This window comes from Cylas formicarius, unplaced genomic scaffold (assembly GCF_029955315.1).
Source record: "Cylas formicarius isolate icCylForm1 unplaced genomic scaffold, icCylForm1.1 PGA_scaffold_10__41_contigs__length_53128322, whole genome shotgun sequence".
Lineage (NCBI taxonomy): Eukaryota > Metazoa > Arthropoda > Insecta > Coleoptera > Brentidae > Cylas > Cylas formicarius.
Genome location: NW_026844214.1, coordinates 9300114 through 9327933, shown reverse-complemented (window position 1 = coordinate 9327933; position 27820 = coordinate 9300114). Strand labels below are relative to the sequence as shown.

The 27820-nt window shown below is 31.9% G+C and overlaps 1 protein-coding gene and 1 long non-coding RNA gene across 2 annotated transcripts; both read left to right on the top strand.

Moving 5' to 3' along the window:
* The first annotated feature begins 2368 nt into the window (after nucleotides 1-2368).
* LOC132697103 (cytochrome P450 4d2-like) lies at nucleotides 2369-21190 on the top strand. The gene is made up of 8 exons (XM_060662395.1): nucleotides 2369-2777; nucleotides 6932-7074; nucleotides 11229-11426; nucleotides 12388-12573; nucleotides 13252-13625; nucleotides 17132-17372; nucleotides 18934-19113; nucleotides 19243-21190. Exons 3-8 carry the CDS (start codon nucleotides 11252-11254, stop codon nucleotides 19422-19424), a joined length of 1338 nt encoding a protein of 445 aa, XP_060518378.1. The 5' UTR covers nucleotides 2369-2777; nucleotides 6932-7074; nucleotides 11229-11251; the 3' UTR covers nucleotides 19425-21190.
* A 4962-nt stretch (nucleotides 21191-26152) lies between these two features.
* LOC132704676 (uncharacterized) lies at nucleotides 26153-26707 on the top strand. The gene is made up of 3 exons (XR_009619299.1): nucleotides 26153-26213; nucleotides 26273-26523; nucleotides 26580-26707. It is a non-coding gene; the product is annotated as an uncharacterized LOC132704676 (long non-coding RNA).
* Nucleotides 26708-27820: the final 1113 nt, after the last annotated feature.

The following is a 27820-nucleotide window of genomic DNA, read 5'->3' as shown; positions in this document are numbered from 1 at the left end:
CGAGGCCTGAGAATAGGAACCGATCGAAAACTAGCAAAACAAAATAACCCTAGGCACAATACCAACCTAACACTTCCAAACCAATACTTCAGAAATCCGGAACAGGACTACTACGGACTTCGATAGAAAAATCTACTGCTTCGCTGTAAAGCAGCTTTGTATAACGTTGAAAAAAAATAAAACCCATTAGGAATCAAATCCGAATTTGTAATTTTCGGGAACTATGCAACCAGTATTTTACCAACCCACAGATGCCGCGCTAAGCGTCTAATCGGCGTTAGGACTCTCGCCCAAATAATACGACGGTCCTAATCTTTAATAAATTAATATCTTAAATACGCCAATAAAGGGTAATAATAAAACGGAACCGTGACAACTTCAATTTTTTGAAGTACTTAAGTAACAAATCATAATGATAATAATTCTCTGGATGCAGAACAGAGGTATTAATTTTTTTAAGCGAAATCCGCACAAAGGATTGAAAAAAATCAAGAAATTAAATTTCTTTGGAAATCATTGGACATTGTAAGAATAATTTTTATTGTAGAAGAAATCGGTGGCGTACCATCAATGTCTGCCAAAATAGACAGGTGAAATTCTGTACCGCACACCACTGGTGTATCAAAAAAAAATTGTCGTACACTAAATAATGCCTCTTGATACATAGTATATGTGTGCCAATCTGCATTAAAATATCTAAAGTGAAGACTTTACCACCCTGTATCTTAAAAATTAAGATGTTCATATGAAGTTTTATTTTTAAATTCAATTCATTCAACATTCAATTAGAAAATATTATAAATTAATGCAATTCACTATTTTCCACCATCACCTTAGATCTTTGCTGTTTTAAAGCGTATTTTAAGCAAAATGACCAGATATGTAGTATAATATTTATGAAAATAAAAAAAAAAGTTACATTAACTTAGCAGAAAATGTGTAAGGTGATTAATTGCATAACGACATATGTTGAAATTATCTTATGGTCGGGAAACTAGTTGTTTCCATGTTTTTTCATAAACTTGCAAGTAAGATGCAAGATAAAACCCACCTAATTAAAGAAAACAATAATAAAACCGTTTAGTCACTTTATTTTACGCCAAATGAGATTAATTTCTTATCAAAACGACTCGGAACATAGTTCAAGGCCAAGTTTTTATACGGATCATTCTAAATTACACGGGTGGATATAAATGGAGGTGGCTTGTATGTGTGTTCTGTATATCGTTCTATATTCTATTAACATACTCTGTGGTCACACAATTTAATTAAAAGCGAAATTGTCGCAGAGCAGAATCGCCATCTAAAAAATGTATATATATATTGTATATGTATATTGTTTCCGAATCTGGCGCAAATAAAACCCATAATAATAATATTTAATATATCGGTATCTTTTTCAAACTAGCATCATCTTATTAAATTAAATAATTAGATATTTTCAACACCTGTTGATAACATTTAATTACAAACCAAAACAATTTTATTGCATATTTAAACAAATTTGGGATAACTGACTCTTTTACCTTCTTGTTTTTAAGTAAGTGTTTTACTTTTTAAAAATATATCTTGAAGAAATAAGGCCGTTTTGAAATATAAATGGCTGCTATATATTATGCTTTTTTTTCAGTTTTTCATCTATCGTTCCTTCTCTTTCCTTTGTACCTATCTTATCATTAATAATTGAAACGGTATTTACTTTCGTTTTAAATAAAATGTGAAAAAATCATCGAATGTATCAATGTATGTCCTCAAACATCCACCTGAACTTTGGAATTTGGCATTTGTCATGCCGTTTTATAGCTAATTGATACAAATACTTCCAGATGATGAGATTTTTGATCAATTCAGAATCATTCATTTCGATCCTGTACATTATAGGATAAATGTATTTAGATAAATAATATACGGAACTTCTGTGAGTTCGAATGGAACCTAAGTTAAATCGACACATTAGTCACGAGTTTGTTTAAGCATGAACGGCTTTTGCTTTAAAGTAAATTTTTACAAAACCGCATGAAGATTTTCACTGAGTGACGTATGACGTGGCCGTCGGAATTGACATAATCAAAATTCCGTGGCTAAAATTTGCCGAAAACATTCGATAGCAAACATCTTAAAATGACACTTTCCGCATGTTTGAACCCTGGATAATAGGATATTTTAGAGTTGAGGAATAAAAAACATATTTTGAAATAATTTTAATTTTTTAAGACGTTAAACGGACTTCTGTGGGGACTTATGTATTTTTTTACATCTAATTCTTTTGGGTTTTAGATTGAGCAATTAAAAAAATATACACGCCATATTTTATCAAAGCACGCGAACCCAATTTTATAATTTAATGCTGCGCTTGGCTCAGTAACTAAGCAGTCGAAGTTGCATGGCACTGTTGCAATATACTGCTAATTGAAAAATAATCGGATAGACGGGTACTAGACAATTAATTTTACATCAATGTTGTGTTTGACAATAATTTTCAATATCGACTTCGCATTTTTATGCGCAAAAGATAACATTGCAAACGATAATATTTAAGTTGTACATATATAGAATTCTGATTAAAACCTTATCGACAATGGTACAAAACCAGTTGGAGTAACTGAATTTTGAGCACAGATGCATATATCGTCGCCAAAAAATGTTGATCTGGCTGTTTTTAATCGGGATTGCTTTGTACTGGATTTCGATACTGTACAAAAATAGGACCTTAAGAAATATTCCAGGACCAATTCCTATACCGTTTATTGGGAATGTGCTGTCGTCGGATGCATGTGGTAAGCAACATTATATATTTTTAGATTTAATATTTAAACTTTAATGGTTGAATGAAAATTGAACTAAAATTTAATTGATTTAATATTGTATGAAACTTTTTATGATTTTTCGACAGTCGCTATAACGGAACACATAATTATGTATTTCTTATACATTCACTCGGTTTTGATAGTTTGCAGAGTTAAAGTTAAGCAGTGCAAAAAAGTAACCAAAACAATTTTTTTGCATGTTTAAACAAATTTGCCTTACATGCTTTTAAGTAGCTGTTGTTTCTTGTTATGGATTGTTCCTGTCGACTTTTTTGTGGTAATGGCTTCGCTACGACGTCAACTAATACCTCTTTTTAAAAATCTGTCTTGAAGAAATAAGGCCTTAATAGTATCTTATGCTACAAGTTCTGCAGCTTGCGTTCCTTCTCTTTCCTAATAGACTTTTTGTAATATCACAAAACAGCGACAAACAGGGGTTTGCCCTTTGTACCTACCTTATCATCAATAATTGTAACGGTATTTACTTTCGTGTCGTTGCCCTTAAATAGTCGAAGTGCAGTAGCCAAAAATTTCGGATTGAACGTCGGGTATATTGTTATAATATGACCAAAAACATAGTGCATTTATGGCTTTGACGTTTTAAGTACCTTAACAGCAGATATTTGTGGAAACTTGAAATTTTTATTTGAAACGTAAATAGACCGTTTTAAATTTGATTAAGTATTCATGCTGCGGTAGTAGCAGTAGTTTAGTAGAAGCGTTTACTTTAACATCATGTGATATGTATAGTTCTTAAGAGTTGAATCTAAATTGCAATATGTTCGTATATATTATGGAGGAATTTGACTGTGATTCTTCCAGTAAGTACCTATTTATGTACCTGATTCTCTGGCTTTGATCCTGTGAGGTTATTTTACTAGATAGTTCACAATTATTAAATGTCAAATGCTAATGGAATCTCAAAGAATTTCGCAATGGAGGGTGGATTATTTAAACGCAACTGAAAATTTTCGTGAGCAAAATTGGCCAATAGCGTATTTAGTTGAAATGTGGTTCGACACTCATGACACAGTAAAAATAGGATGGTGTGTAACAGTAAAAAGTGTTTACTAGACGTGTCCACTTCATATGGAAAACGCATAATAATTCTTCATGCTGTGCATGGGTGGAAAATGCCAAAAACGTCAAAGATTCAAGTGTGGATTACTGGTTTGAAAATAAACTGTGGCCAAAACTATCGCCAAATACTGTTGGATGTGTTGGATAATGTCTCGTATCATTTAGCCCAAATTAGAAAAATTCTAAATACTTCTTCAAATAAAGTTGAAATTGAAGAATTTCTGTACGAAAATGATTTACATTTTGAAGAGAGCTACACGAAAAAACAACTTCGGGAATTATTAAAAATAAGATATTTTAATAAAGACTGCAAAATCGAGAAACGGACATGAAATTTTAATATTACCCTCGCATCATTGTATATTTAACCCGATTGAGATGATTTGGTCTGAGTTGAGGGATAAGAAGAAATAACACTGCACCAAAATTTAGTGATAGTACCATAAACGTAATTGGGCAAGAGGTAGCTAAAATATCAGTACAAAGCTTGTCTAACTGTGAAGAACGAGTAATAAAAGAAGAAAATATTATGTATATTAATAATGCCACTATGTACAAACGTAATGTAATAAAAAGTAATAATTTGTTCCATTTTAATATTTTTTTAACTACATGTTTCAAGAATTGCTAGGCAAAAAATATTTAAAACATACTTATATCCCGCTTGTTAGTGTAGTTAGATAAATTCCTAGGACGGTTCTGGAAAGGTTACGGGTAAGGACCTACTCCGCAGAGTGTTCTATAAGGGGCTGTGGTTTTGGAGTAATAAACACTAGGCAAAGTTAATCGACCTTTTTAAATTGACTTATACTTACTTTGAACTTATATTCAGTCAATTTTCACACATTATCTTGACCAATAGAACCATAATTGTAAGATCCTATATTTCTAATTCAGATATATCATTACCAATAAAAAAGGCATCTTTTACTTGTCAAACATATATAACATTTCCAATAATTTGAAATAAGTTAATGGAAAATGAAAACGTTAAAAAAAATCGTTCCTACACTTTCCTAATAGCTACCTTATCATTAATAATTGTAACAGTATTTACTTCCTTTTTAAATATAATGTGATAAAAATTATCAAATCTAGAAGTGTGTTGGAGTATGTCCTCAAGCCACCCAAACTTTGCCATTTGACAAATACTTAAAACAATAATTGAGCATTTATTTTCAAACAACATGTCGATTCATTGTTAATCGATACAAATATGACAAGATAATGTGATTTTACGATTTGTTGCAATTATATTTTTGTGTATTATGCCAGAATCATTGATTTGATACGATCCTGTCCATGTAGCTAATTAACATACCGAACTTCTGTGAGTTCGAATGGAACCTAAGTTAAAGATTCATAATCGGCACATTAGTCACGAGTTTGTTTAAGCACGAACGGCTTTTGCTTTAAAGTACATTTTTACAAAACCTGTGAGTTCGAATGGCAGCTAAGTAAAATATAAAGTCAAAGACAAATAGTAATACTACATTATATTCTTAATGTTACATAAGGATTATTTACATCTTTAAATTGTTGTCTAAACTTATGGCTCAAATTCAATTAAGAGTTTTTTAATTTCCCTTTTAAACGCATTATTATTATTTTATTATTCATTCGTCTAACAGTTGCTACATTGCCGTAATTTTTCTGGAAAATTGATTAATTTATATAAGAACTCAACATCAATCTCCGAAATTCGAACATAATTGGCAACGCCGCGCTAAGTAATTATTATTGTCGCAGAACAGTCTGTGCCTTGTGCCGTTGTTGTTTGCATTTTTGGTTTCAATATCTCCGTATCTACTCACAAACTTGTATAATTTGTGCTTTCAATAGGGTCTTAAAGAAAAAGTGATGCCTGTATATTTGACATTTTACAAACTCGAAAATATACTGACACAAATATTTACATGTGAATTTGCTAAATAGAATTGTCTACATTTTTAGATACACTTAAAGAGCTACGAAGGATGTTTGGGCAATAGGTACAAGAATTACAGGAAATATAATATAGCAATTAAGCTACAAGTTTAATTTTTACTAGAACAAGCATAAGAAATATCTAAATATATTAGGTGCTTCTTGAACATTTTTTCACTAATGCTTTAAGCAGATTTACAAAAAAAAATAGCTTACATAGAAATTGTATCGTATCTACAGGGCTTGAAGAACAAAAACGCTAAATTAATTACATAATTATACTGACGCCGACATGGGTGCTGCAATTCTGTACTGCTTTTCCGCAGATCTTAACTCCTTTTTGCCTGGAAATTTAATACAATTTCGACATTTTTTGGCAAGATACTGAGGTAAAAATGCCGCATCCAAACATCGACAATGTGTCAGCGGCCATGTTGCTTGTTGAAACTCGCAAGGTCTTATGGGTACTTATGGGTTGGAAACGAAATTTAAATCTCGGACATGCGCACGTTGAACGGACTTTCTCGAGCATTTTTTACATAGCTGCTTCATCAGTTACATCAGTCAGCATCGGCAGGGCCTCTCTATGTCTTGTAACTATATGGAATAAATGTTTATTTCTGTGAAGGAAGGCATTGAAATATGTATAGAACTGTCAAAGGTCCCATTATATTCCATTTTTATAATTACTCTGATTGCCCTTTTCTGACTTATAAAACAGTACTATCTTTTATTTAAAAGATTATTCGGTATTTCATTCTTGATTCGAAGTTGTTTTGTTTGCTTGTTTTTTCGTTCATCGTCCTAATACCATAGCAGAATGAATTTAATTTAATTATTAATTGAGTTGTATGAAAAGACCAGTCCAGATGTTCATTCAGAAAAGCCCAAAAATTTTGTATTTTCTGAAGTGCGTAGTTTTTTATTGTCTAGGCTGAGGATGCCTATTGTTTCTATATCAGACTCTTTGAATCAGAAGAGTACGGCATTTGTTTTGTCTGTGTTAAGAAAAATGTAATAAAATACGTGACATACTATATCAGGTAAAGATTTGGGCATACGTTATTGTTGGAAGTGGAAGTGTTGAGTCATCCAAAATTCCTGGTTTTCTTCTTCAGAATTTGCCGAAGAATTGTGTAAAATGCGTTCTAAATATGGCAAGACTTTCAAATTTTATATTGGGCTTGACATGAACGTGATGCTCTGCGAACCAGCTAGAATAGACCAAATATTGGGAATGTGCTGTCGTCGGATGCATGTGGTAAGCAACATTATATATTTTTAGATTTAATATTTAAACTTTAATGGTTGAATGAAAATTGAACTAAAATTTAATTGATTTAATATTGTATGAAACTTTTTATGATTTTTCGACAGTCGCTATAACGGAACACATAATTATGTATTTCTTATACATTCACTCGGTTTTGATAGTTTGCAGAGTTAAAGTTAAGCAGTGCAAAAAAGTAACCAAAACAATTTTTTTGCATGTTTAAACAAATTTGCCTTACATGCTTTTAAGTAGCTGTTGTTTCTTGTTATGGATTGTTCCTGTCGACTTTTTTGTGGTAATGGCTTCGCTACGACGTCAACTAATACCTCTTTTTAAAAATCTGTCTTGAAGAAATAAGGCCTTAATAGTATCTTATGCTACAAGTTCTGCAGCTTGCGTTCCTTCTCTTTCCTAATAGACTTTTTGTAATATCACAAAACAGCGACAAACAGGGGTTTGCCCTTTGTACCTACCTTATCATCAATAATTGTAACGGTATTTACTTTCGTGTCGTTGCCCTTAAATAGTCGAAGTGCAGTAGCCAAAAATTTCGGATTGAACGTCGGGTATATTGTTATAATATGACCAAAAACATAGTGCATTTATGGCTTTGACGTTTTAAGTACCTTAACAGCAGATATTTGTGGAAACTTGAAATTTTTATTTGAAACGTAAATAGACCGTTTTAAATTTGATTAAGTATTCATGCTGCGGTAGTAGCAGTAGTTTAGTAGAAGCGTTTACTTTAACATCATGTGATATGTATAGTTCTTAAGAGTTGAATCTAAATTGCAATATGTTCGTATATATTATGGAGGAATTTGACTGTGATTCTTCCAGTAAGTACCTATTTATGTACCTGATTCTCTGGCTTTGATCCTGTGAGGTTATTTTACTAGATAGTTCACAATTATTAAATGTCAAATGCTAATGGAATCTCAAAGAATTTCGCAATGGAGGGTGGATTATTTAAACGCAACTGAAAATTTTCGTGAGCAAAATTGGCCAATAGCGTATTTAGTTGAAATGTGGTTCGACACTCATGACACAGTAAAAATAGGATGGTGTGTAACAGTAAAAAGTGTTTACTAGACGTGTCCACTTCATATGGAAAACGCATAATAATTCTTCATGCTGTGCATGGGTGGAAAATGCCAAAAACGTCAAAGATTCAAGTGTGGATTACTGGTTTGAAAATAAACTGTTGCCAAAACTATCGCCAAATACTGTTGGATGTGTTGGATAATGTCTCGTATCATTTAGCCCAAATTAGAAAAATTCTAAATACTTCTTCAAATAAAGTTGAAATTGAAGAATTTCTGTACGAAAATGATTTACATTTTGAAGAGAGCTACACGAAAAAACAACTTCGGGAATTATTAAAAATAAGATATTTTAATAAAGACTGCAAAATCGAGAAACGGACATGAAATTTTAATATTACCCTCGCATCATTGTATATTTAACCCGATTGAGATGATTTGGTCTGAGTTGAGGGATAAGAAGAAATAACACTGCACCAAAATTTAGTGATAGTACCATAAACGTAATTGGGCAAGAGGTAGCTAAAATATCAGTACAAAGCTTGTCTAACTGTGAAGAACGAGTAATAAAAGAAGAAAATATTATGTATATTAATAATGCCACTATGTACAAACGTAATGTAATAAAAAGTAATAATTTGTTCCATTTTAATATTTTTTTAACTACATGTTTCAAGAATTGCTAGGCAAAAAATATTTAAAACATACTTATATCCCGCTTGTTAGTGTAGTTAGATAAATTCCTAGGACGGTTCTGGAAAGGTTACGGGTAAGGACCTACTCCGCAGAGTGTTCTATAAGGGGCTGTGGTTTTGGAGTAATAAACACTAGGCAAAGTTAATCGACCTTTTTAAATTGACTTATACTTACTTTGAACTTATATTCAGTCAATTTTCACACATTATCTTGACCAATAGAACCATAATTGTAAGATCCTATATTTCTAATTCAGATATATCATTACCAATAAAAAAGGCATCTTTTACTTGTCAAACATATATAACATTTCCAATAATTTGAAATAAGTTAATGGAAAATGAAAACGTTAAAAAAAATCGTTCCTACACTTTCCTAATAGCTACCTTATCATTAATAATTGTAACAGTATTTACTTCCTTTTTAAATATAATGTGATAAAAATTATCAAATCTAGAAGTGTGTTGGAGTATGTCCTCAAGCCACCCAAACTTTGCCATTTGACAAATACTTAAAACAATAATTGAGCATTTATTTTCAAACAACATGTCGATTCATTGTTAATCGATACAAATATGACAAGATAATGTGATTTTACGATTTGTCGCAATTATATTTTTGTGTATTATGCCAGAATCATTGATTTGATACGATCCTGTCCATGTAGCTAATTAACATACCGAACTTCTGTGAGTTCGAATGGAACCTAAGTTAAAGATTCATAATCGGCACATTAGTCACGAGTTTGTTTAAGCACGAACGGCTTTTGCTTTAAAGTACATTTTTACAAAACCTGTGAGTTCGAATGGCAGCTAAGTAAAATATAAAGTCAAAGACAAATAGTAATACTACATTATATTCTTAATGTTACATAAGGATTATTTACATCTTTAAATTGTTGTCTAAACTTATGGCTCAAATTCAATTAAGAGTTTTTTAATTTCCCTTTTAAACGCATTATTATTATTTTATTATTCATTCGTCTAACAGTTGCTACATTGCCGTAATTTTTCCGGAAAATTGATTAATTTATATAAGAACTCAACATCAATCTCCGAAATTCGAACATAATTGGCAACGCCGCGCTAAGTAATTATTATTGTCGCAGAACAGTCTGTGCCTTGTGCCGTTGTTGTTTGCATTTTTGGTTTCAATATCTCCGTATCTACTCACAAACTTGTATAATTTGTGCTTTCAATAGGGTCTTAAAGAAAAAGTGATGCCTGTATATTTGACATTTTACAAACTCGAAAATATACTGACACAAATATTTACATGTGAATTTGCTAAATAGAATTGTCTACATTTTTAGATACACTTAAAGAGCTACGAAGGATGTTTGGGCAATAGGTACAAGAATTACAGGAAATATAATATAGCAATTAAGCTACAAGTTTAATTTTTACTAGAACAAGCATAAGAAATATCTAAATATATTAGGTGCTTCTTGAACATTTTTTCACTAATGCTTTAAGCAGATTTACAAAAAAAAATAGCTTACATAGAAATTGTATCGTATCTACAGGGCTTGAAGAACAAAAACGCTAAATTAATTACATAATTATACTGACGCCGACATGGGTGCTGCAATTCTGTACTGCTTTTCCGCAGATCTTAACTCCTTTTTGCCTGGAAATTTAATACAATTTCGACATTTTTTGGCAAGATACTGAGGTAAAAATGCCGCATCCAAACATCGACAATGTGTCAGCGGCCATGTTGCTTGTTGAAACTCGCAAGGTCTTATGGGTACTTATGGGTTGGAAACGAAATTTAAATCTCGGACATGCGCACGTTGAACGGACTTTCTCGAGCATTTTTTACATAGCTGCTTCATCAGTTACATCAGTCAGCATCGGCAGGGCCTCTCTATGTCTTGTAACTATATGGAATAAATGTTTATTTCTGTGAAGGAAGGCATTGAAATATGTATAGAACTGTCAAAGGTCCCATTATATTCCATTTTTATAATTACTCTGATTGCCCTTTTCTGACTTATAAAACAGTACTATCTTTTATTTAAAAGATTATTCGGTATTTCATTCTTGATTCGAAGTTGTTTTGTTTGCTTGTTTTTTCGTTCATCGTCCTAATACCATAGCAGAATGAATTTAATTTAATTATTAATTGAGTTGTATGAAAAGACCAGTCCAGATGTTCATTCAGAAAAGCCCAAAAATTTTGTATTTTCTGAAGTGCGTAGTTTTTTATTGTCTAGGCTGAGGATGCCTATTGTTTCTATATCAGACTCTTTGAATCAGAAGAGTACGGCATTTGTTTTGTCTGTGTTAAGAAAAATGTAATAAAATACGTGACATACTATATCAGGTAAAGATTTGGGCATACGTTATTGTTGGAAGTGGAAGTGTTGAGTCATCCAAAATTCCTGGTTTTCTTCTTCAGAATTTGCCGAAGAATTGTGTAAAATGCGTTCTAAATATGGCAAGACTTTCAAATTTTATATTGGGCTTGACATGAACGTGATGCTCTGCGAACCAGCTAGAATAGACCAAATATTCAATTCAACAGTGATAATCAACAAATCCAAATACTACGACATGCTAAAGCCTTGGCTTGGAGATGGACTTCTAATTAGTGGAGGTGGGTATCTATTTACCAGATATTCATACCGATCCTGTTTCTATACCTATTGTTACGACCAAATATTGGTGGAAGCTGTAGTGGGAGATCGATACTAGCTTGCAGTTTCACAACTCATACGACTTGGACGTGCGTTATTACATTTGTTGCTGCTGAAGCGTCGTATAAGATATACTAATTTACCGCTGTAAATTAGTATATCTTTTCTACGCTCTACTTATTATGAACGAATCAAGAATGTGGAAAGTGTCACTTTAAGGCGCGAGATTCATTGCTCTTTAGTTATTTTATTATTTATTAACAACAATGGTATTTTAGCGTTTGTTTGTCTTTTCAAAAAGTAATGGTGGTGGAAAAAATTTATTATCCTTTATTATCCAACGCGTTGATAAACCCTTTGTCACTCGTTTATTAAGCACTCGCCCCTCTCGTGACAATTGAAATTCGGGACTAAAAGGACGGTAGTGAATAGAAGAGAATCTATTTATTCTTCAAAAAATATAACCTACATTTTTCCAAATATCCAGCCATTCCGGATCATTCAAAATAATTAGTTGGATAAAATCAGGAAAGTGTCCTATTTAGTGGCAATCTAATTTAATCCTTGCTTCTAGAATTAATAACCTCTGAATACTTTTAGTTGTTACATATTAATTTATTCATATTCACTGTAACCATAAAAACTGTTTGCAAATAAAGATCTAAACAACAATGAGATACCTACATTATCTTACATTTTCTGGACAAATAATATGAGGCGTGAGTTCCCTAAATAAAAAAGATTCTAAATTGAATAATAAAAAATATTTCAGTGTTCATAACGTTTGTTGTTCTAAGTGAAATCTCCTTTAGAATTAGAGTAAAGAAGCTTGGATATGTACACTTGATGTTCTCTCTCAGACAGTCTTTTCTTATATATGTAATAGTGTGTGATTTAATTAACTTTAGTAAAATTTTGCAGGTAAAAAATGGAAACAAAGACGAAAATTGATAACACCTTCTTTTCATTTCAAGATTCTAGAAAATTTCGTAAATGTTTTTAATTCTGCTGGAGGCGTATTAATAGACCAACTTTCGAAAGAAGTTGGAAAAGAGTCTGTCGACATTTACGAAATCTTAAATCTATATACATTGGACGTGATTTGCGGTAAGTTTTTTTTTTAATTTTTTGAATTTTGGCAAAGGCAATCGGTGTCCAAAAAAATAAATTTTATTTCACTTACATGCAATATTTAAAATATTTAAATATTGAATGTAAATATTAAAAATTTAAGATTTAATAACAAGAGTGTTGAAATATTTGTTTATTTATTACAATGTGATAGCATATTCGTCTAGTTAATATAACAGTTAGAAATCATATTGATATCTAGTAATAAGCTATCACAACAAAAAAGCAAAAAGTAATTTTTCTTTCTTTTCCTTGAATAGCTTTTAAAGTATTTCATACAATTTAATAAAAATGTAATGCAATGGAAAAAAAGTAATGCCACTGTTTTTTCTTCCCTCATTTCAACTAGATAATTGATTCATAGATCATTGGTTTTTTGATATGGTGTGAACCATTTTGATTGAAAATTTGCAATAAATTGGTTCATTATTATTTTTCCCAGGGCAATTTTTTATAACAGCCCGGATCAAAAAATCAAATCAAATAGATTTAATTTTGAGTTGTATTGCGGCCAACAAGCGATCGAAATATTTTATAAATTAGGAAATAGCTGTGTTATTTTCGTTTCTTTATTTATTTTATCTTTATTTATTTTATCTTTATTTCTATTTTTATTCTATTTATTTATTTCTTTTATCATAAACTATTGTTTAGAAACCGCCATGGGGGTCCAAATAAATGCTCAGACCGAAAAATTCACGCCGTATGCTACGGCAGTGCGAAAATTTTGTGAAATGGTAGTGTACAGGGTCTTTCATCCACTCGGATGGAACGATACAGTTTTTCGGATGTTTTCAAGCGAGTACAAAAGCTACAATGAATCTGTCACCCTTCTGCACGACGTCACCCGCAAAGTTATTAAAACTCGAAAAGCTTTGTACGCGAACCAGGCCTCGGATAATAATCGTGAAGATGATTTTGGTCGAAAAAAGACGTTCGCTTTATTGGACTTGTTACTGACAACCGCAGATGCGAAAGATCTAACCGATGAGGATATCGAGGAAGAAATAAACACTTTTATATTTGAGGTATGTAAGGGAGTGTATATGTATTATGAATAATTCCGCACTCGGTTCTAATATCAGTCAACAGTTAGTTACTAATTAAATCATTAATTTTTGTTTTGTCATTGTTGATTGAGCGAATGGACATTGGATCGCATTAGTTGAATTTTTCCAAGTTTAGTTAATCAATATTTTCTCAATGTAAATCGTAAAAACTCTATTTTCGACTATGATCTGTTCAAAATCAAGAGGGAAAACCAATTATTTGTTTCAGAAATAAGGGTTTTAGTTGATATCTGCATTTTGAAGGTAGATTTCGGTACAATAAGAGGCGAAAAAGCAGATACGCGAGTACCCAGTTCGAACTCTAGTTCCTTTCAGTATTTGAAACTGTTATTACACTACTGTCAATTCAAATAATAGCCAAACCATGTCTTTAGTAATTATTCCCTTTGGTCTTTTCGTTGCCAAAGTTATGGTCATGGCACATGGCGCAGCTCTTCAGTGATGCTAACTCCTTTCAGAAGGGTGATTTTTTTAAGTCGGCTACAAACCGTCGAGCATTTGTGACCAACAGACATTACCTACCATTGACATTTAAAAAATGTAAAAAACCGATTCTTATTCATGTGGGCGTTTGCTCGACTATGATCCAACTTTTGCCACTCATTGTCGCCATTCCCGTCGTCTAATTACATGCACACGGATTGTTTTGGACTGCACTTATGGGAAACAACAAGTGCACTTTGTTTCCTTCTGCAGCTGACAAAATGGATCCGATTTATACAGATACTTTTATTGCCGAAATTACGGATAATCACGCGATTTGGGACTATAAGAGTGAAAGTAGAAGTAACAGACTTGCAAAAAAAGTTGGAGTTAAGCTGATCCAAACTTAAGGCCGCCATTCACATTAAGATGCTCCCAAAATCTACGCTATTTTCTTCTTTATTGTCTTCGCAGGAGCAATATAAGTAATACTTCATCTGTGCAATCGATGCTGTACATTTTGTCATTGAGGTAACAACAAATAGTCGCTGAATCAAACCGTATTTTTGTAGTATAGTGAACTTCGGCTCCAAAAAGTCGCCCATCTTGTTTACATTTTTTAATTGATAGAACAATTTAAGTGCGCAGATCATCAAACTTATCTGCCTGTGACCTTCACAAGTAAGATTATATCATGCACGCAGATATCTCAGAACAATTTTTTTCGCGTAGTTCACTCAATTTTCTGACATATTATTTATTAATGGCAATAATGGTTCCTGCTGTTTCTTTTATTTTCACATGAAAGTTAAAGGAATCATGCAGTTAATGAAGTCTTTTCGCCTCGTTGTGCTGTTCCTCCGTCTATCTCGCATGATCCACTAATGCTATTGATCTACTGATCATACTGATCATATTGATGCTAACCGATATAGCATTCAACTGCAAAGTAATTCATCTCAGTGTCGTAATATATTCTTAATCTTCTTAATCTATGAACAAGATAAATCTTACTCTGTGTCTACTAGGCTATTAGTAGTCAAGACTTTGGGTGTTTCAAGGATCCAATCGCTTGTTGATTTTTATTATTTTAAACCAGTAAATTTTTAGCCCCTTTGATGACTTTAAACTTTCCAGGAACTTAGAGCCTTCGTTCTCTTGTTCTCTTGTTATGATAAAAACAAATACCATTTGGGTGGTCAGAATGTTCTGGGGAAAATTTTTATTGTTTTGTGAAGGACGATAAACATACACGATTATCGCTAGTTCAGTTGTCCTGCATCATTCGAAGTATATCCATAAATGTGGCTTGGTTCGCAGACAAAAATTTAGAGTTTATTAAAGCACTTCAATTAGACATTTAGTCTACAGGATTTAAATATCGTACACTGCTGGTGTACTCTGGAATACATGGAGACGGAAGCAATAATTTGCTGCCTTCTATCTACATCAGTTGATGAAAAATTAGTCATCGTTAGCTTCCGAGATGTTTACCAAAAATCTGCGAAAATGAATATGAATTTGAATGAGTTTGAACGAAGTACAAATCACGAACAAAGTTGTTTAAATGAATTATAAAAATGGTGCAGGAGTCGGGCAATGACAAAGTAATAGTATATTATGCAACAAGTGCGGTAAACGGCATTTGCGGAGCGAGTGTTTAATAAACGAGTGAGTTAAAAAGTTTACCGAACGTGTTGCATGCTATACTTTTTCTACGACCGTTAGTTTTTCGGTACATTTTCTCAAAACAACACGAATACATTCACTGACAAAACTGTCAGAATTGACAAACGTCAAAATTCAAAGCGTAGGAAATATCTCCGAAAACATCTGATTGCTCCCAAACCTGTGCGGTAAAATCCCGGAAACGAAACTGACATGGTAAAGCGACGCTTTACGCACGCTAGATCGGTGCGTAATTAGGTATTTTACAGACGCGAGTAGGAAAAGCAAATTATTTAGTTAAATCCAATCTTTATTTTATTTAGTCGAGTTCTGGCTGAAACTTGATGGAAATTTGAGAGAATTTTGCAAATTTTTCATAGAAAGGTCGTCGAACAACAACAATACCAATAATCAAACTTTCAATCAAGTGTTCTAATTTCATATTATTTTGTTGTCTAGTACTTTCAGTTTGGAAAATGCCCATTCTTTATGTATTACCCTGTATATACCTTATTTTTACTAGAATTTCAGCGGTTTCGTACTTTCTTGAATTGGAATAAAAAACAAATTTTTAAGATGAGTCAGATGTTAGTTGAAGTCTGACTTATACACCAATTGTAACCTTTTTTGTTTCATTTTGTACCCCTTGCTTGCTTTAAGGTGACAACTAGGGATATATTTGTTAGTTCTCAGTTATTTGTAATTAACATTAACATTAACATAAATCTGTCAGGAAATTTCATTCTTCTCGCTACAATTCCTACACAGCGAGCTGCCTAAGTTTTAAGTTTTTCAACAATATCAACAGAACAAAAAATGTCAAGAACAAAATTGATTTTTTTGTTTAGTGTTATGTTAGTGTTAGTGTTATGTGAGTAAAATACCTAATTGCCCACCGATCTAGCGTGCGGGAAGCGTCGCTTTACCACGTCGGTTTCCTTTCCCACGAATCTGAACCACTTCGGACAGTTCCGGGATTTTACCGAACAGATTTGGGAGCAATCGGATGTTTTCGAGGATATTTCCCACGCTTTGAATTTTGACGTTTGTCAATTCTCACAGTCGTGTCAGTGAATGTATTCGTGTTGTTTTGCGAAAATGTACCCAAAAACTAACGGTCGTAGAAAAAGTATAGTATACAACACGTTCGGTAAACTTTTTAACTCACGAGTTTATTAAACACTCGCTCCGCTCGTGTCAAATAAACTCGTGAGTCAAATGCCGCTTACCGCACTTGTTGCATAATATACTATTAAAATATTAGAACCAAAGATGACATAAAAACTACTGCATTTAGTTTTATAATAACTTGCTAGTGAGAGAATGACATTATGCTCACATATGCCTATAAAACATATTTTCTCTTATTATAGGGCCACGACACTACCTCGGCCGCATTGGCTTTTATTTTGTATGAATTGTCCAAAAATTCCAGTGTTCAGTCAAAGCTTTACGAAGAAATAATTGAACACTTTGGGCACACGATGACATCGAACCTTACTATTAAGGACATAAGTGACCTAAAATATCTCGATATGGTTTGCAAAGAAGGACTGCGAATGTATCCATCCGTTCCCTTCGTAATGAGAAAAGTTGAAGAGGAATTTGTTTTAGGTGAGAATAACATGCCACTTGCAAGCGTTCTGCCATGTATCAATTAAATTCAATTCCATAGGTTGCACAATGCAGAAATGTTCAATTGATTGATTGATATTTTAACATTAAAAAAAGAAATTTCCTGCTTTATTTTAAATGCCTTAATCGTTGCCTCACTCTGCTAAACTTTCACCTTATCGAGAAGATGTAATGGTGCGTTAGTACTGAAGGGAATAGTTTTTGATCTCATGCTGAGAAAAAAGAAAAACTAATAAATAACACATTCTTTAAGAACCTTCATTCACCTTGAATAGGTATGGAACATCAAACGAACTTCTGTCAGTGGTACTTTCAAAAATATTCACTAACTCCGTTCTTGGAGCATTTTTTTCTGGAAATGCTATTGAAAATTTGTATCAAAATGATGTGCGGGTGGACGAAAACCTCCATATTTCGACCGAAACTGATTTTCAAGAACAATTTTCGGTTAATGTCTGGGAATTATTAGTAATCATTTAATAGGGCATTTTTTTCTATCGCGATCAGTGGATAGATGGAGCGATTCCCTTATTCCAATGATTCGGATTTTTTTTTCGAGTCACGTTAAATGTCTATTGTATAAAACTGCTCTCTACAATTTTGATTATTTGAAGCAGTAAAAGTTACAAATTTATTTTGGGTGAAACTATACCACAGTTTTTGTAATAATATAGTTAATGTTCCCAGAAAAAAATAATAAATTTATTTAAGAATGGCATAAATTTATTTACTTTATATGTTATTTATATTAAATGTATTTATTTATTTTATGAATGGCATAAATTTATTTATTTTATATATTATTTATATTAAATTTATTTATTTATTTTATATTTCAGTCAGTGTTGCATCACTCTTAATTTAATTATTTTAATCAAGAACTGTTCATCTGATAAGAAAAATGCAAGAGATGATCTTTATAATGATCAGAATGTCTAATTAGATAATATTAAACAAGATTTTTCCCGAAACCTTTACCATCCTGCATTTCAAAAGTTTAAGATATTCATTCATACAAGTTTTGGTTAGTTAGTTAGTTTTGGTTAGTTTTAGTTAGTAAGTTAGTATTGACAATACATTAAGGAACACTAACTAACATAAAAATATTTATCCTATGTAAATTAGATTTAATCAACCAATTTCTTCTTTCCCGAATGCGACAAAAACGTATCAACAAATATCATTTATCTGTCTCTCCAGCCTTATCCTATTGCGTATCTTTATCGATAATATCCCTCACCGAATACATCGAAATAAAGAAATAATACATTTCTGGCGTCGAAGCTAGTGGGATTTTCATTAGTTTTGTTTTTTTTAGCAGTCGCCAAAGATTCAAAATTCTAATAAATCTTTGGCTATTCGGGATGTAGTTTGACAAAAGTCAATGCAAAACAACGATTTTAGTCTTACAATTTTAAGCTCACAATTCACCAGTCTAAAATTATTTTAAAAGAATTTGTTATCATTTAAGAAATCAACGAAAACTAGTACATTTAAATTATTAAAAAATATGTCTACGGCGAGACAATAATTTTTGTAGATGGAATCACTATACCACGAGACACGATTTTAACAGTGCTCATTTTTATGTTGCACTATGATCCTGATATTTATCCGAATCCCGAAGAATTCATACCGGAACGTTTTAGCGTCGAGAATCAAATGAAGAGAGGTCCCTACGACTATGTACCATTTAGTGCTGGTGCGAGGAATTGTGTGGGTACGTAGCTGAACAAATTTGAGTTATGCATGACCGCTCATTTTACAATTAATTTGTTTTTTGGTGGCTTAAAGTCTCGTCTCATCAAACTTATGCGTTAATATGAAGTTCCTTATCTGTGTGTTGCAGGGCAAAAATTTGCGATATACGAAATCAAAACAACAATTATTAAAATTATCCAAAAATTCGAGGTGTTGCCAGCTCCCGATTACAAGAAGGTTCTGGGTTTCATGGCCGTCCTCAAACCAAAGAATGGCGTGGAGGTTCGTCTAAAGCTAAGAGACAATGAACATGGAATTGGTTCTAACTAATGGAGGTATATGTACGAAAACAATACGCATACGGATGTTATAGACAAAGTGAAACCAATGAACCATCAGTGGAAGTGGTTTATTTGTTACTTAATAAATTGTTATGTAATAAATTAGTATTTGGTATCAAAATTTTTTACAGAATGTTAATACTATTTTCGTATTTTTGTAACACTCTTTAATTGTTTTTAGTTGAAATTTGAGCGTCATTGTAGGCATTTCGTCATTTTCCGCTGGAGACGAAAGTAACAAACAATATCCACAAATCTTTTTTATAAAGTAGTAGTGGACCAGCTCAATGATTCGGTTAGCAACTTATGTTATTTCGAGGCTTGTCGATTCTGATGGTCACGTTACACATCACATTGTGAATTTATTCGCACTCTTTTGCAAAAATCTACCTTAAACAAAGAGAAAAGGTATAGTACATAACACCGATGAACTTTCTTAGGAACTCGTTCGGCTCGTGACCAATGAAACTCAAAATTTGTTGTATATTTGCGTACTATCAACAGTTCCATAATACCTTCTTGCTAAACAGACCTTTTCCTTAAATTGGTAAAAGTTATACCAAAAGTAAAAAAAACGGGGGTAGGGTGCAAGTTGATCATTCGAAGTTGCCACTAGAAATATATTTCAAACATAGAAACATTAACATACATTTCAACAGTTTCTTTTACATGTTAACTTATTACAATCATTTCGTAAGATTAATAAAAAAATCCTTATTTGTTTGAAAATAAACTCTCGTTTGGCTCTAAATTGGGGTCATCTTTGAACATTTGATCAAGATGGAATTAAACTAGGTGTAGAATATAACTTTCGCGCAAAAAAAAATAAGTTTTCAGTTTTAGTCAGTGCCGCCGCATCTTATTACTATGCAGGGAAAAAAATATTATATACATTTTATCGTTCATATTCAAATCTAAAAGCGGCATATAATAATTTCAAATGGTTTGACATAACCATCCCGCGTATTAAAATAACGCTGGAAGAGACAAATACTGGTTCTGTAATAAAAGCACACAGATAAGCCATCATTAGTAAACATCGTAAAACATTTAAACAAGAATTTATTATTATCTCTAACATACTGACTTCAACACTGTCAAAAAATTATGTTCGATAACTTGTTCGTCAACATATTCGAATTTATTTCACACTTGTCACACATTGGAAAAATGCTTTTCCATTTTTGATTAAAGCCTCCATAGCATCATCTTTTAGGTGTTTATTGGAATATTCTGTAATTCTAACATTAACATAACAATTCGTCGCCAGAATTGATTATTATCACTGAATTACATCTTTTTTGTTAGAATATTTTTATTATATTTATATTATATATTATGACCTGACAGTAAACAAGGCAACATATTTAAGATCGGCACATACAGAGCAACATTTTCGGACTTCTCTTACCAATTTACCAACATGTTGGTAAGCTTACCTACATGTAAGTGAAATTGTGGCTGAGAGCCATATTGCCGAATACATTTACTTGTGAGTGGCCCCCTTCATTGTGACAAAAAGTGTTTAAGTTTGCACCTAGAATATTTAATTTCTTTTCTTGCTTCACTAAAATTATGAGTAACTTGTAGCCATTAATAAAGCAAATTGAAGCAAGACGAATTTTATTTGACTTTAATAGTTACTGACTGCTAATCTTTTGGTTGGTTCTTGACTAGTCCGATCTTTTATTATTATTAATTATGTATACGCTGTAAAAAATTTTATTATTTGTAATACTTAGATTAATAAATAAATAAATAAAATAAAATAAAACTGTGTACTTGACGAGTAGAGCATGGGACGTGACAAAACACAATACATTCCTCCAATATCTCTCAGGGGCTTAGTGGGTTAAATTTCATACAACAAACATTTTTAGAGTAGAATTTTTCACTTCACTTATTAAGTATTATTTTTCAACAAGTTACAAGTTACAATATTATTCTTGTTTATTTTTCCACACAGGAAATCATTTCTGTCGCATTAATTGTCTATTCGAGTTGTTAACCTATACGAAACGTAAAGGCGTTTTTTACTAGAACCTGTGTGCCCCCTCACGTCGACGCTCATGTCTTTAGACCGGGCCAAGCCAGTTGTAAGTAGGTTGAATGAACTGCCGGTGCGGTCGTTGCCATGTTGCTGTCTTGTCAGTAACAAACTCTTCATAATAACGTTAAGAGTCCTGACTTGACCAGCCTCGCCGCTTTTTTAGCTAAAAGACCATCACCGAAAACTTGACGGCGAAGAAGGCTACTTGACGGACAGGAAGTTGATGAGTACGCTGCAGGAAAGAGAGATCACGACAGGAAAAAAAAATGATCCTTTAAGCGTAGATGATCACTATCGGGGCAATTTATGTCGGTATAATTTGAGTAGAATCTTTATCGTGAAATTACAATATATGATGAAAATTCTAGTATAAGGCTTAATTTATTTTGTTTACTGCCTTTGCGTTTACTTTTAAGTAATACAAGTTGTTTAATCATTATGGCCAAACTTAATAAAGGTAAAACCCATTTATCAATTTTTTCAATAAACAATTCAATGGGCAAAAGCATCTTACCCGTTCTATGTTGTTCTATTTTTGCTCTATTTTATGTAATCTAAGATGCTACTATTCGTTTTCGTCAATGTTTCGAAATTTATTTCCATATTTTTCTTTAAAATTATCTTTTGTTAAAGAAAACCAAAATCCCCTTGAATAATAAGTATAAGTTGCAAATGTGTGGTACCTACAGAATGGTTATAAACTTGATTATTCTGTTTGAAAATAACATAAAAAATTACTTGATTTTCAAAATATTTATAATTTGTCTGAAAATATCATTAATAAAAATATCCGAAAACTCATATATATAATCTAAATTTAAAATTTTAATTTTGAAACATGACAAGGTATGTAAACTTGTTCTCAAAGGATATCTGAAATTATTCATGTATACTAAACTGGAAACCTTAAATTATTTTTTGTTGTATTTGGATGAACTTGATGGTGTAGTTAGAGTCAGTTTACAAACAAAGAAATACGAAATTGGCTGGAAAATTTTGATTACTCCAAAATGAAATTGGTTGAAAATTGTGGTTCAGTAAGTTTTCAAACACCTTTACAAATAAAATTTATAGAATTAGAAATTTTTTGTGAAGTGCTTGATTTAAAAGCGACAAATAAGACAACACTTACACAGCACTCATGAGCTGTTATGTACTTGCTACTTTCATAAAATGCTATATTTAATTTTATACGTCCCTCTAAGAGAGGGTTTGATAACTATTTCAAATATAATATTCTTATTATATAACAGAAATAATGGAAATAATGAATTAATTAAGTATATTGAGCAATATCATATATTTGCATTTGTTGCAAGAAATAAATATTAAATAATTTCTACATATAATAAATAATATCAGAGCAAGAACTCATTTATTCTTCTAGGTGGAAAGAGATAAATGCCTATGGGGCTTACGGGATATGGAAACTTGCAGCGCAATGCAAAATTTGTAAATCCAACAAAAGTAAGTTTATTATATGAACGAAATGTGAAGCTGTAACTAAAACACGTGTGCAGAAATGGAGATTAAAATTAAAAATCCAATTTGAGATTCGTCAAAATTTTAAATAGATTGATATTTATCAAAACTGTTCATGGAACATATCTACGAAAATATGCACAGCACAATCGGTAAGGTAAAAAAAGTAATCAAGCAGATATTCTACTTCGATTGAGCACAAGAAGTGAAGCAACTAAGTATAAGGTTGGAGATCGTGTACAAATAACTAGTTACAAGAGTACGTTCGCGAATAAATATAAAAATAGTGGTAATAAAAAATTTTGTTTCGTTTTATAATTACGAGTTACAACCAACAAAGTTTTGAAGAAAAAAATGTAATTATTATTATTATTATTGATTGATTGATTGATTGATTGATTGAATTGAGACCAGTATACCTGACGGCGAAAGAAAATATAGCGATAGTATGAAAAAGAAATATCGCAAAATATCAGCAGGAACCTTTGGTATACAATGTGCAATTACACTTTCAGTACTTAAAGTTATAATTGCATCTTTTGCAGTTCCAATTCTAATTCCATTCAGTGTAACAGCTATAGTCGAATAGTTACGAAAAAAACTAATAAGCATAATGCATTTGGGTTGTTAGCAAAAGTAAACTTGATGCAATAGAAAAAAAATTATAAGACAAATAGAGACGGAAAAATTTGCGATGAAATTGAAGAGGAAATAAAAAATTATGGAAAAATGAAGTCATTAATCTTAAACGAATATATTATAGGTAAAAAGCAGAAATTAGTAGAGATATTAAAATCTTATTAATTGAGAAGGGGAAGACAATCGTAAAATCAGAAGTATTGGAAAGTTTTATGAAAGAATTAACAAAATAGAGTCAAAGACGCTTCGCGTTTTTAAAAGGACGTAAATATATCTTAAAAAATAATAGTTAAAATACTTTTGCATATGAAAATGTACAGCCTGTTTCAATGGTAAATGGAGATAGTGTAAACAAGATTGCTTTCGAAAAATCGTAGCTGGGTGGGACAAGTTCCTAGCGCGTGGTGCGAAGCAGTTTTGTATTTTGAAAAAAGGCCGCTTCGTGGTTTCTTGTCCTAGAGGGATGCATTGTTTTTCTATTGTGCTCCAGCGGACCACTATGGAATTTTCGTAAAATCGATGTCATTTTATTGTGCATACACCCTGTATTAACCCGAATAAACCGTCTTCCACATCTAGCTGGACTTCAAAGTTACGTCAAACTTTGATAAATATAAAAAAAATTGAAAATATCAAATATCTCGAGCACCCTGTATGATCGACGAAAACTGGAAATCTCTCTTGACAAGGTTTACGATATTGTTCAAATCAAATTATCGCATCTTTAACAGTTTTCCATTTATCCCCAATAATTTACCCACAAAAACGGAAATTTTTTAGATGTTTTAATTTTTTTGGCCATAAACGACATACCCTGTATATATTTCAAATAATGTTAGCAGCAGTACGTGGCAGTAGTAAATGACGTCATCACGATAAAGGGTGATTTTCATCTGGATTTTCTCAAATATCTCGAACAGCGTATGTGATACGCGAAAATTGTAAATACAAAAATTGTAATACCGTTTCAATCAATTACCCATATATTTGACAAATTTTGATTTAAGGCAAATAATTTGCTCTGGAAAAAAACAATTTTCAGGGTGTGGTGTTGTCTATAATTGAAAAGCCCTGTCAATAACCGAAAAAATGCTTAAAATAAAAGTCATAGCAGCGGATATTCCGCGTCTTTTGGTTCAAGAATTTTGTCGATCGGGTTAATAGTTTTTCAGGAAATATATTATTTTCTGGACGCCAAAAACCACCAAAAAAATCAAATATTTTAAAAAATACCTTTACTTCGCTGCACCCTGTATATTTCTGAAAAATTATCAGGAATGGAAGTTTATGGAGCCACATCTTCTGCTTCTTCTGGTTCAAGAATTATTTCGGTCTCGTAAACAGTTTTCGAAAAATGATTTGCCGACCCTCGCACAAGCGAATTTTATTTTTTTTTAATACTTCCCGACTATCCCATTTTCAATAGGTTCCGTCCCCAACATGATGATTGGCGAAACGTTAGCTAGTTCGACTCAACAAAAACCGATGCAGGAGGAATCCAGAAGTTTTATTTATAAAGAGTATTACAGTAGCCTGTAGAAGTTTATTTGGAAAACTGTAATTGCTGTAACGTAGATTTCAGAAGTAACGATATGTTATGTAACTGTTGTTTCAAATGTAGTTTTTCGTCGCGATATACCAAAAATACTCGAAATTAGAATCTTTTTTTTATAGTGATTTTAATCTGTTATATAACTGCTACATTTACGTTACACTATTCTGTTGTTAAAGTTGTTAAAATTTAATTTTAATATTAATAAATAAATATTAAAATGGATTCAGAACAAAAATTAGAGATTTACGAATTGATGCAGTACGAAAAATGTTTTATAACAGAAATGGGACGTTAGTATAATACTAGAGCGTATGTGATACGAATTTATAATCAAATAATACCATCATATATATATATATATATATATATATATATATATATATATATATATATATATATATATATATATATATGTTATGAATAAACATGGACGAACAGATCCTGTAACTAAGTTGGAAGAGGAACTGCATACGTTACTACTCAAATGGAACAAATGCCTACTAGGTGGTCGGGACGAACTTGTACTGAAGCGCAAGCACAGGGTGGTTATAATAACGTGGAAGCTGGACGCTAAAAGCTAGCCATAACAAAGAGAGAACAAAAAGTGAATTGTTTAACGCTATAACAGAAAATTTAATTTAATGATAAATATGAAAACGGAAATTTAACCAAAAAACAAGTTGGGGAAATTATTAAAAATTTAAAAAAGCACACCACAAATGTATTTGTATATAACTAAACATCAAGCATGTCCAATAAAACTACAAACTAAAAAATTTTATGTTTTTTTTTCTTTTTAAGAATGCTAATAAAATATAACAATTCGACACTAACATATTTTTAACGAAAAATAACAGTCTAAACATAAGTAATATACACCTCATAAGATTAATCGCGCCATCTTACGGTTAAAATGCTAACTTCAGGGCATTACAGTTTCCTTTTCCTTCCTTCCCTTCTCGCCGCACATTCTAAAGATCCATATTTGACAATTCGCTGAACTCGTCTAACCTGAAAGAATTTATTTCACATCCAAAAGAGAAAAGTGCAAAGTACGTATACTTTTAACTCTGTTTTTATAATTTCAACGTGCAAACCTTTTTGTTTTCAGTCGAGAGTTACTTAATAGGTGGATGGTTTATCAACAGTCAAAACTCATAAAGGCAAATAGTTATCCTTTGTAAAAATTGAAGGAGAAAGGCGAATGATGGTACGTTTACATGTTCAAACCTAATGTAGCACGAAATCGTACAAGGGGCCAAGCTTCCTATTTATTAAGTTTAATGGCGTAATTGTATAAATGCAATTTCAAAAGGAAGCCACACAGAAAATTGTACATGAAAAATATAAAATCGTTGAAAGGTAATAAGCGAGAGTTTTACAGTTTATTGTGTGCTAATTATTTAATTTTGTTTCAGAGAGTAAAACGCCAACGTTAAGTGGCAGTGAATAATTATTGTTAATTAATTAATTAATTCATTAATAAAAAAAACATTTGTATTTATATTTATATATACATAATAATCCTTGCAGCATTATCAAGACTTTGCGTGGCCTATTTGCTGCTTGTTGCTGTTTCGGTGCCCTATAGGTTGCCGCTGGCATCCGTATAACAACAGATGCACCTCAACGATTTCTCCCTTCCTCCTTTCCTTTCTTTGATCACTGATTGTGCAAAGTAACTTTCACGGGGAAACAAAGGACAAATTCAAAATAGATTTCTGTAATTTTCTCCGGTTTCCAATGATTTCGGTGAGACGAAACGATTAGTAATTAAAAAATTTGAGTTGATAACAGTAATTGTTAAATATCTTAAAAAAATTACATTTATTCGAAAAATCATTCATAAGGTAGAGTGCCAAGTAATAGTGCCATTTGCAGACCTTTAATGTAATCTAACAGAATAGTTGGTATCTTTGTTAAAGAAGTTTTATACTAACAGTTTATTGATAATAATAAAAAGTTTGCCATCAAAACATATAGTGCAAACCAATGCAGACATTTGAATTAATAATTTTAATTATTAATGAATTAGTAACTGTAGATGAAATTATCGAGGTCATGTCAAGGAATTTTCTAGGCCTTCCTCCTTTTTCTATTGAAGGCAGTAACGGAGGCAAGTTCAATATTAAAGTTTGTTAAAACTTATAAATAAAGCCGTCAGTCAAGTCAATATGAAAGTTTGCCCCGTTACAGGTCCGTAAGTGTCATTTGTGGATAAACTCGCATTAGCGAAATTGTCAACAAAGTACTAACTTAAAAAAAGAAATTATTTTGGGAACAAAAACAGTTGTTTTCAAAGTTTTTTGCCACGGAAAAATCAACATATTCTTTTTTCGCAGGTGTGACACAAGTATAGTCAATACTCTACTCAGTATAAAACACTTGAGTAAATTTGGCATTGTATTGGTCAGAAACACAAATTTTGTATCACTGAGGTTTGCTATCACTTATGTTTTGTTTAGTTTTGAATCGCAGTATTATAAATTTCAATTGATTTTTTAATTATGAAGGATGAGGCTGGGATCTTGCACCAGGACCCTGGTTTCGCATCCATCGCCCTCCCATTTTAATATATTTAATAAATAATTTTAATTTAATAAAAACTACTTAGCGACAAACTTGGCAGCGACTGGGTTAAAAACCATTCTATGTGATG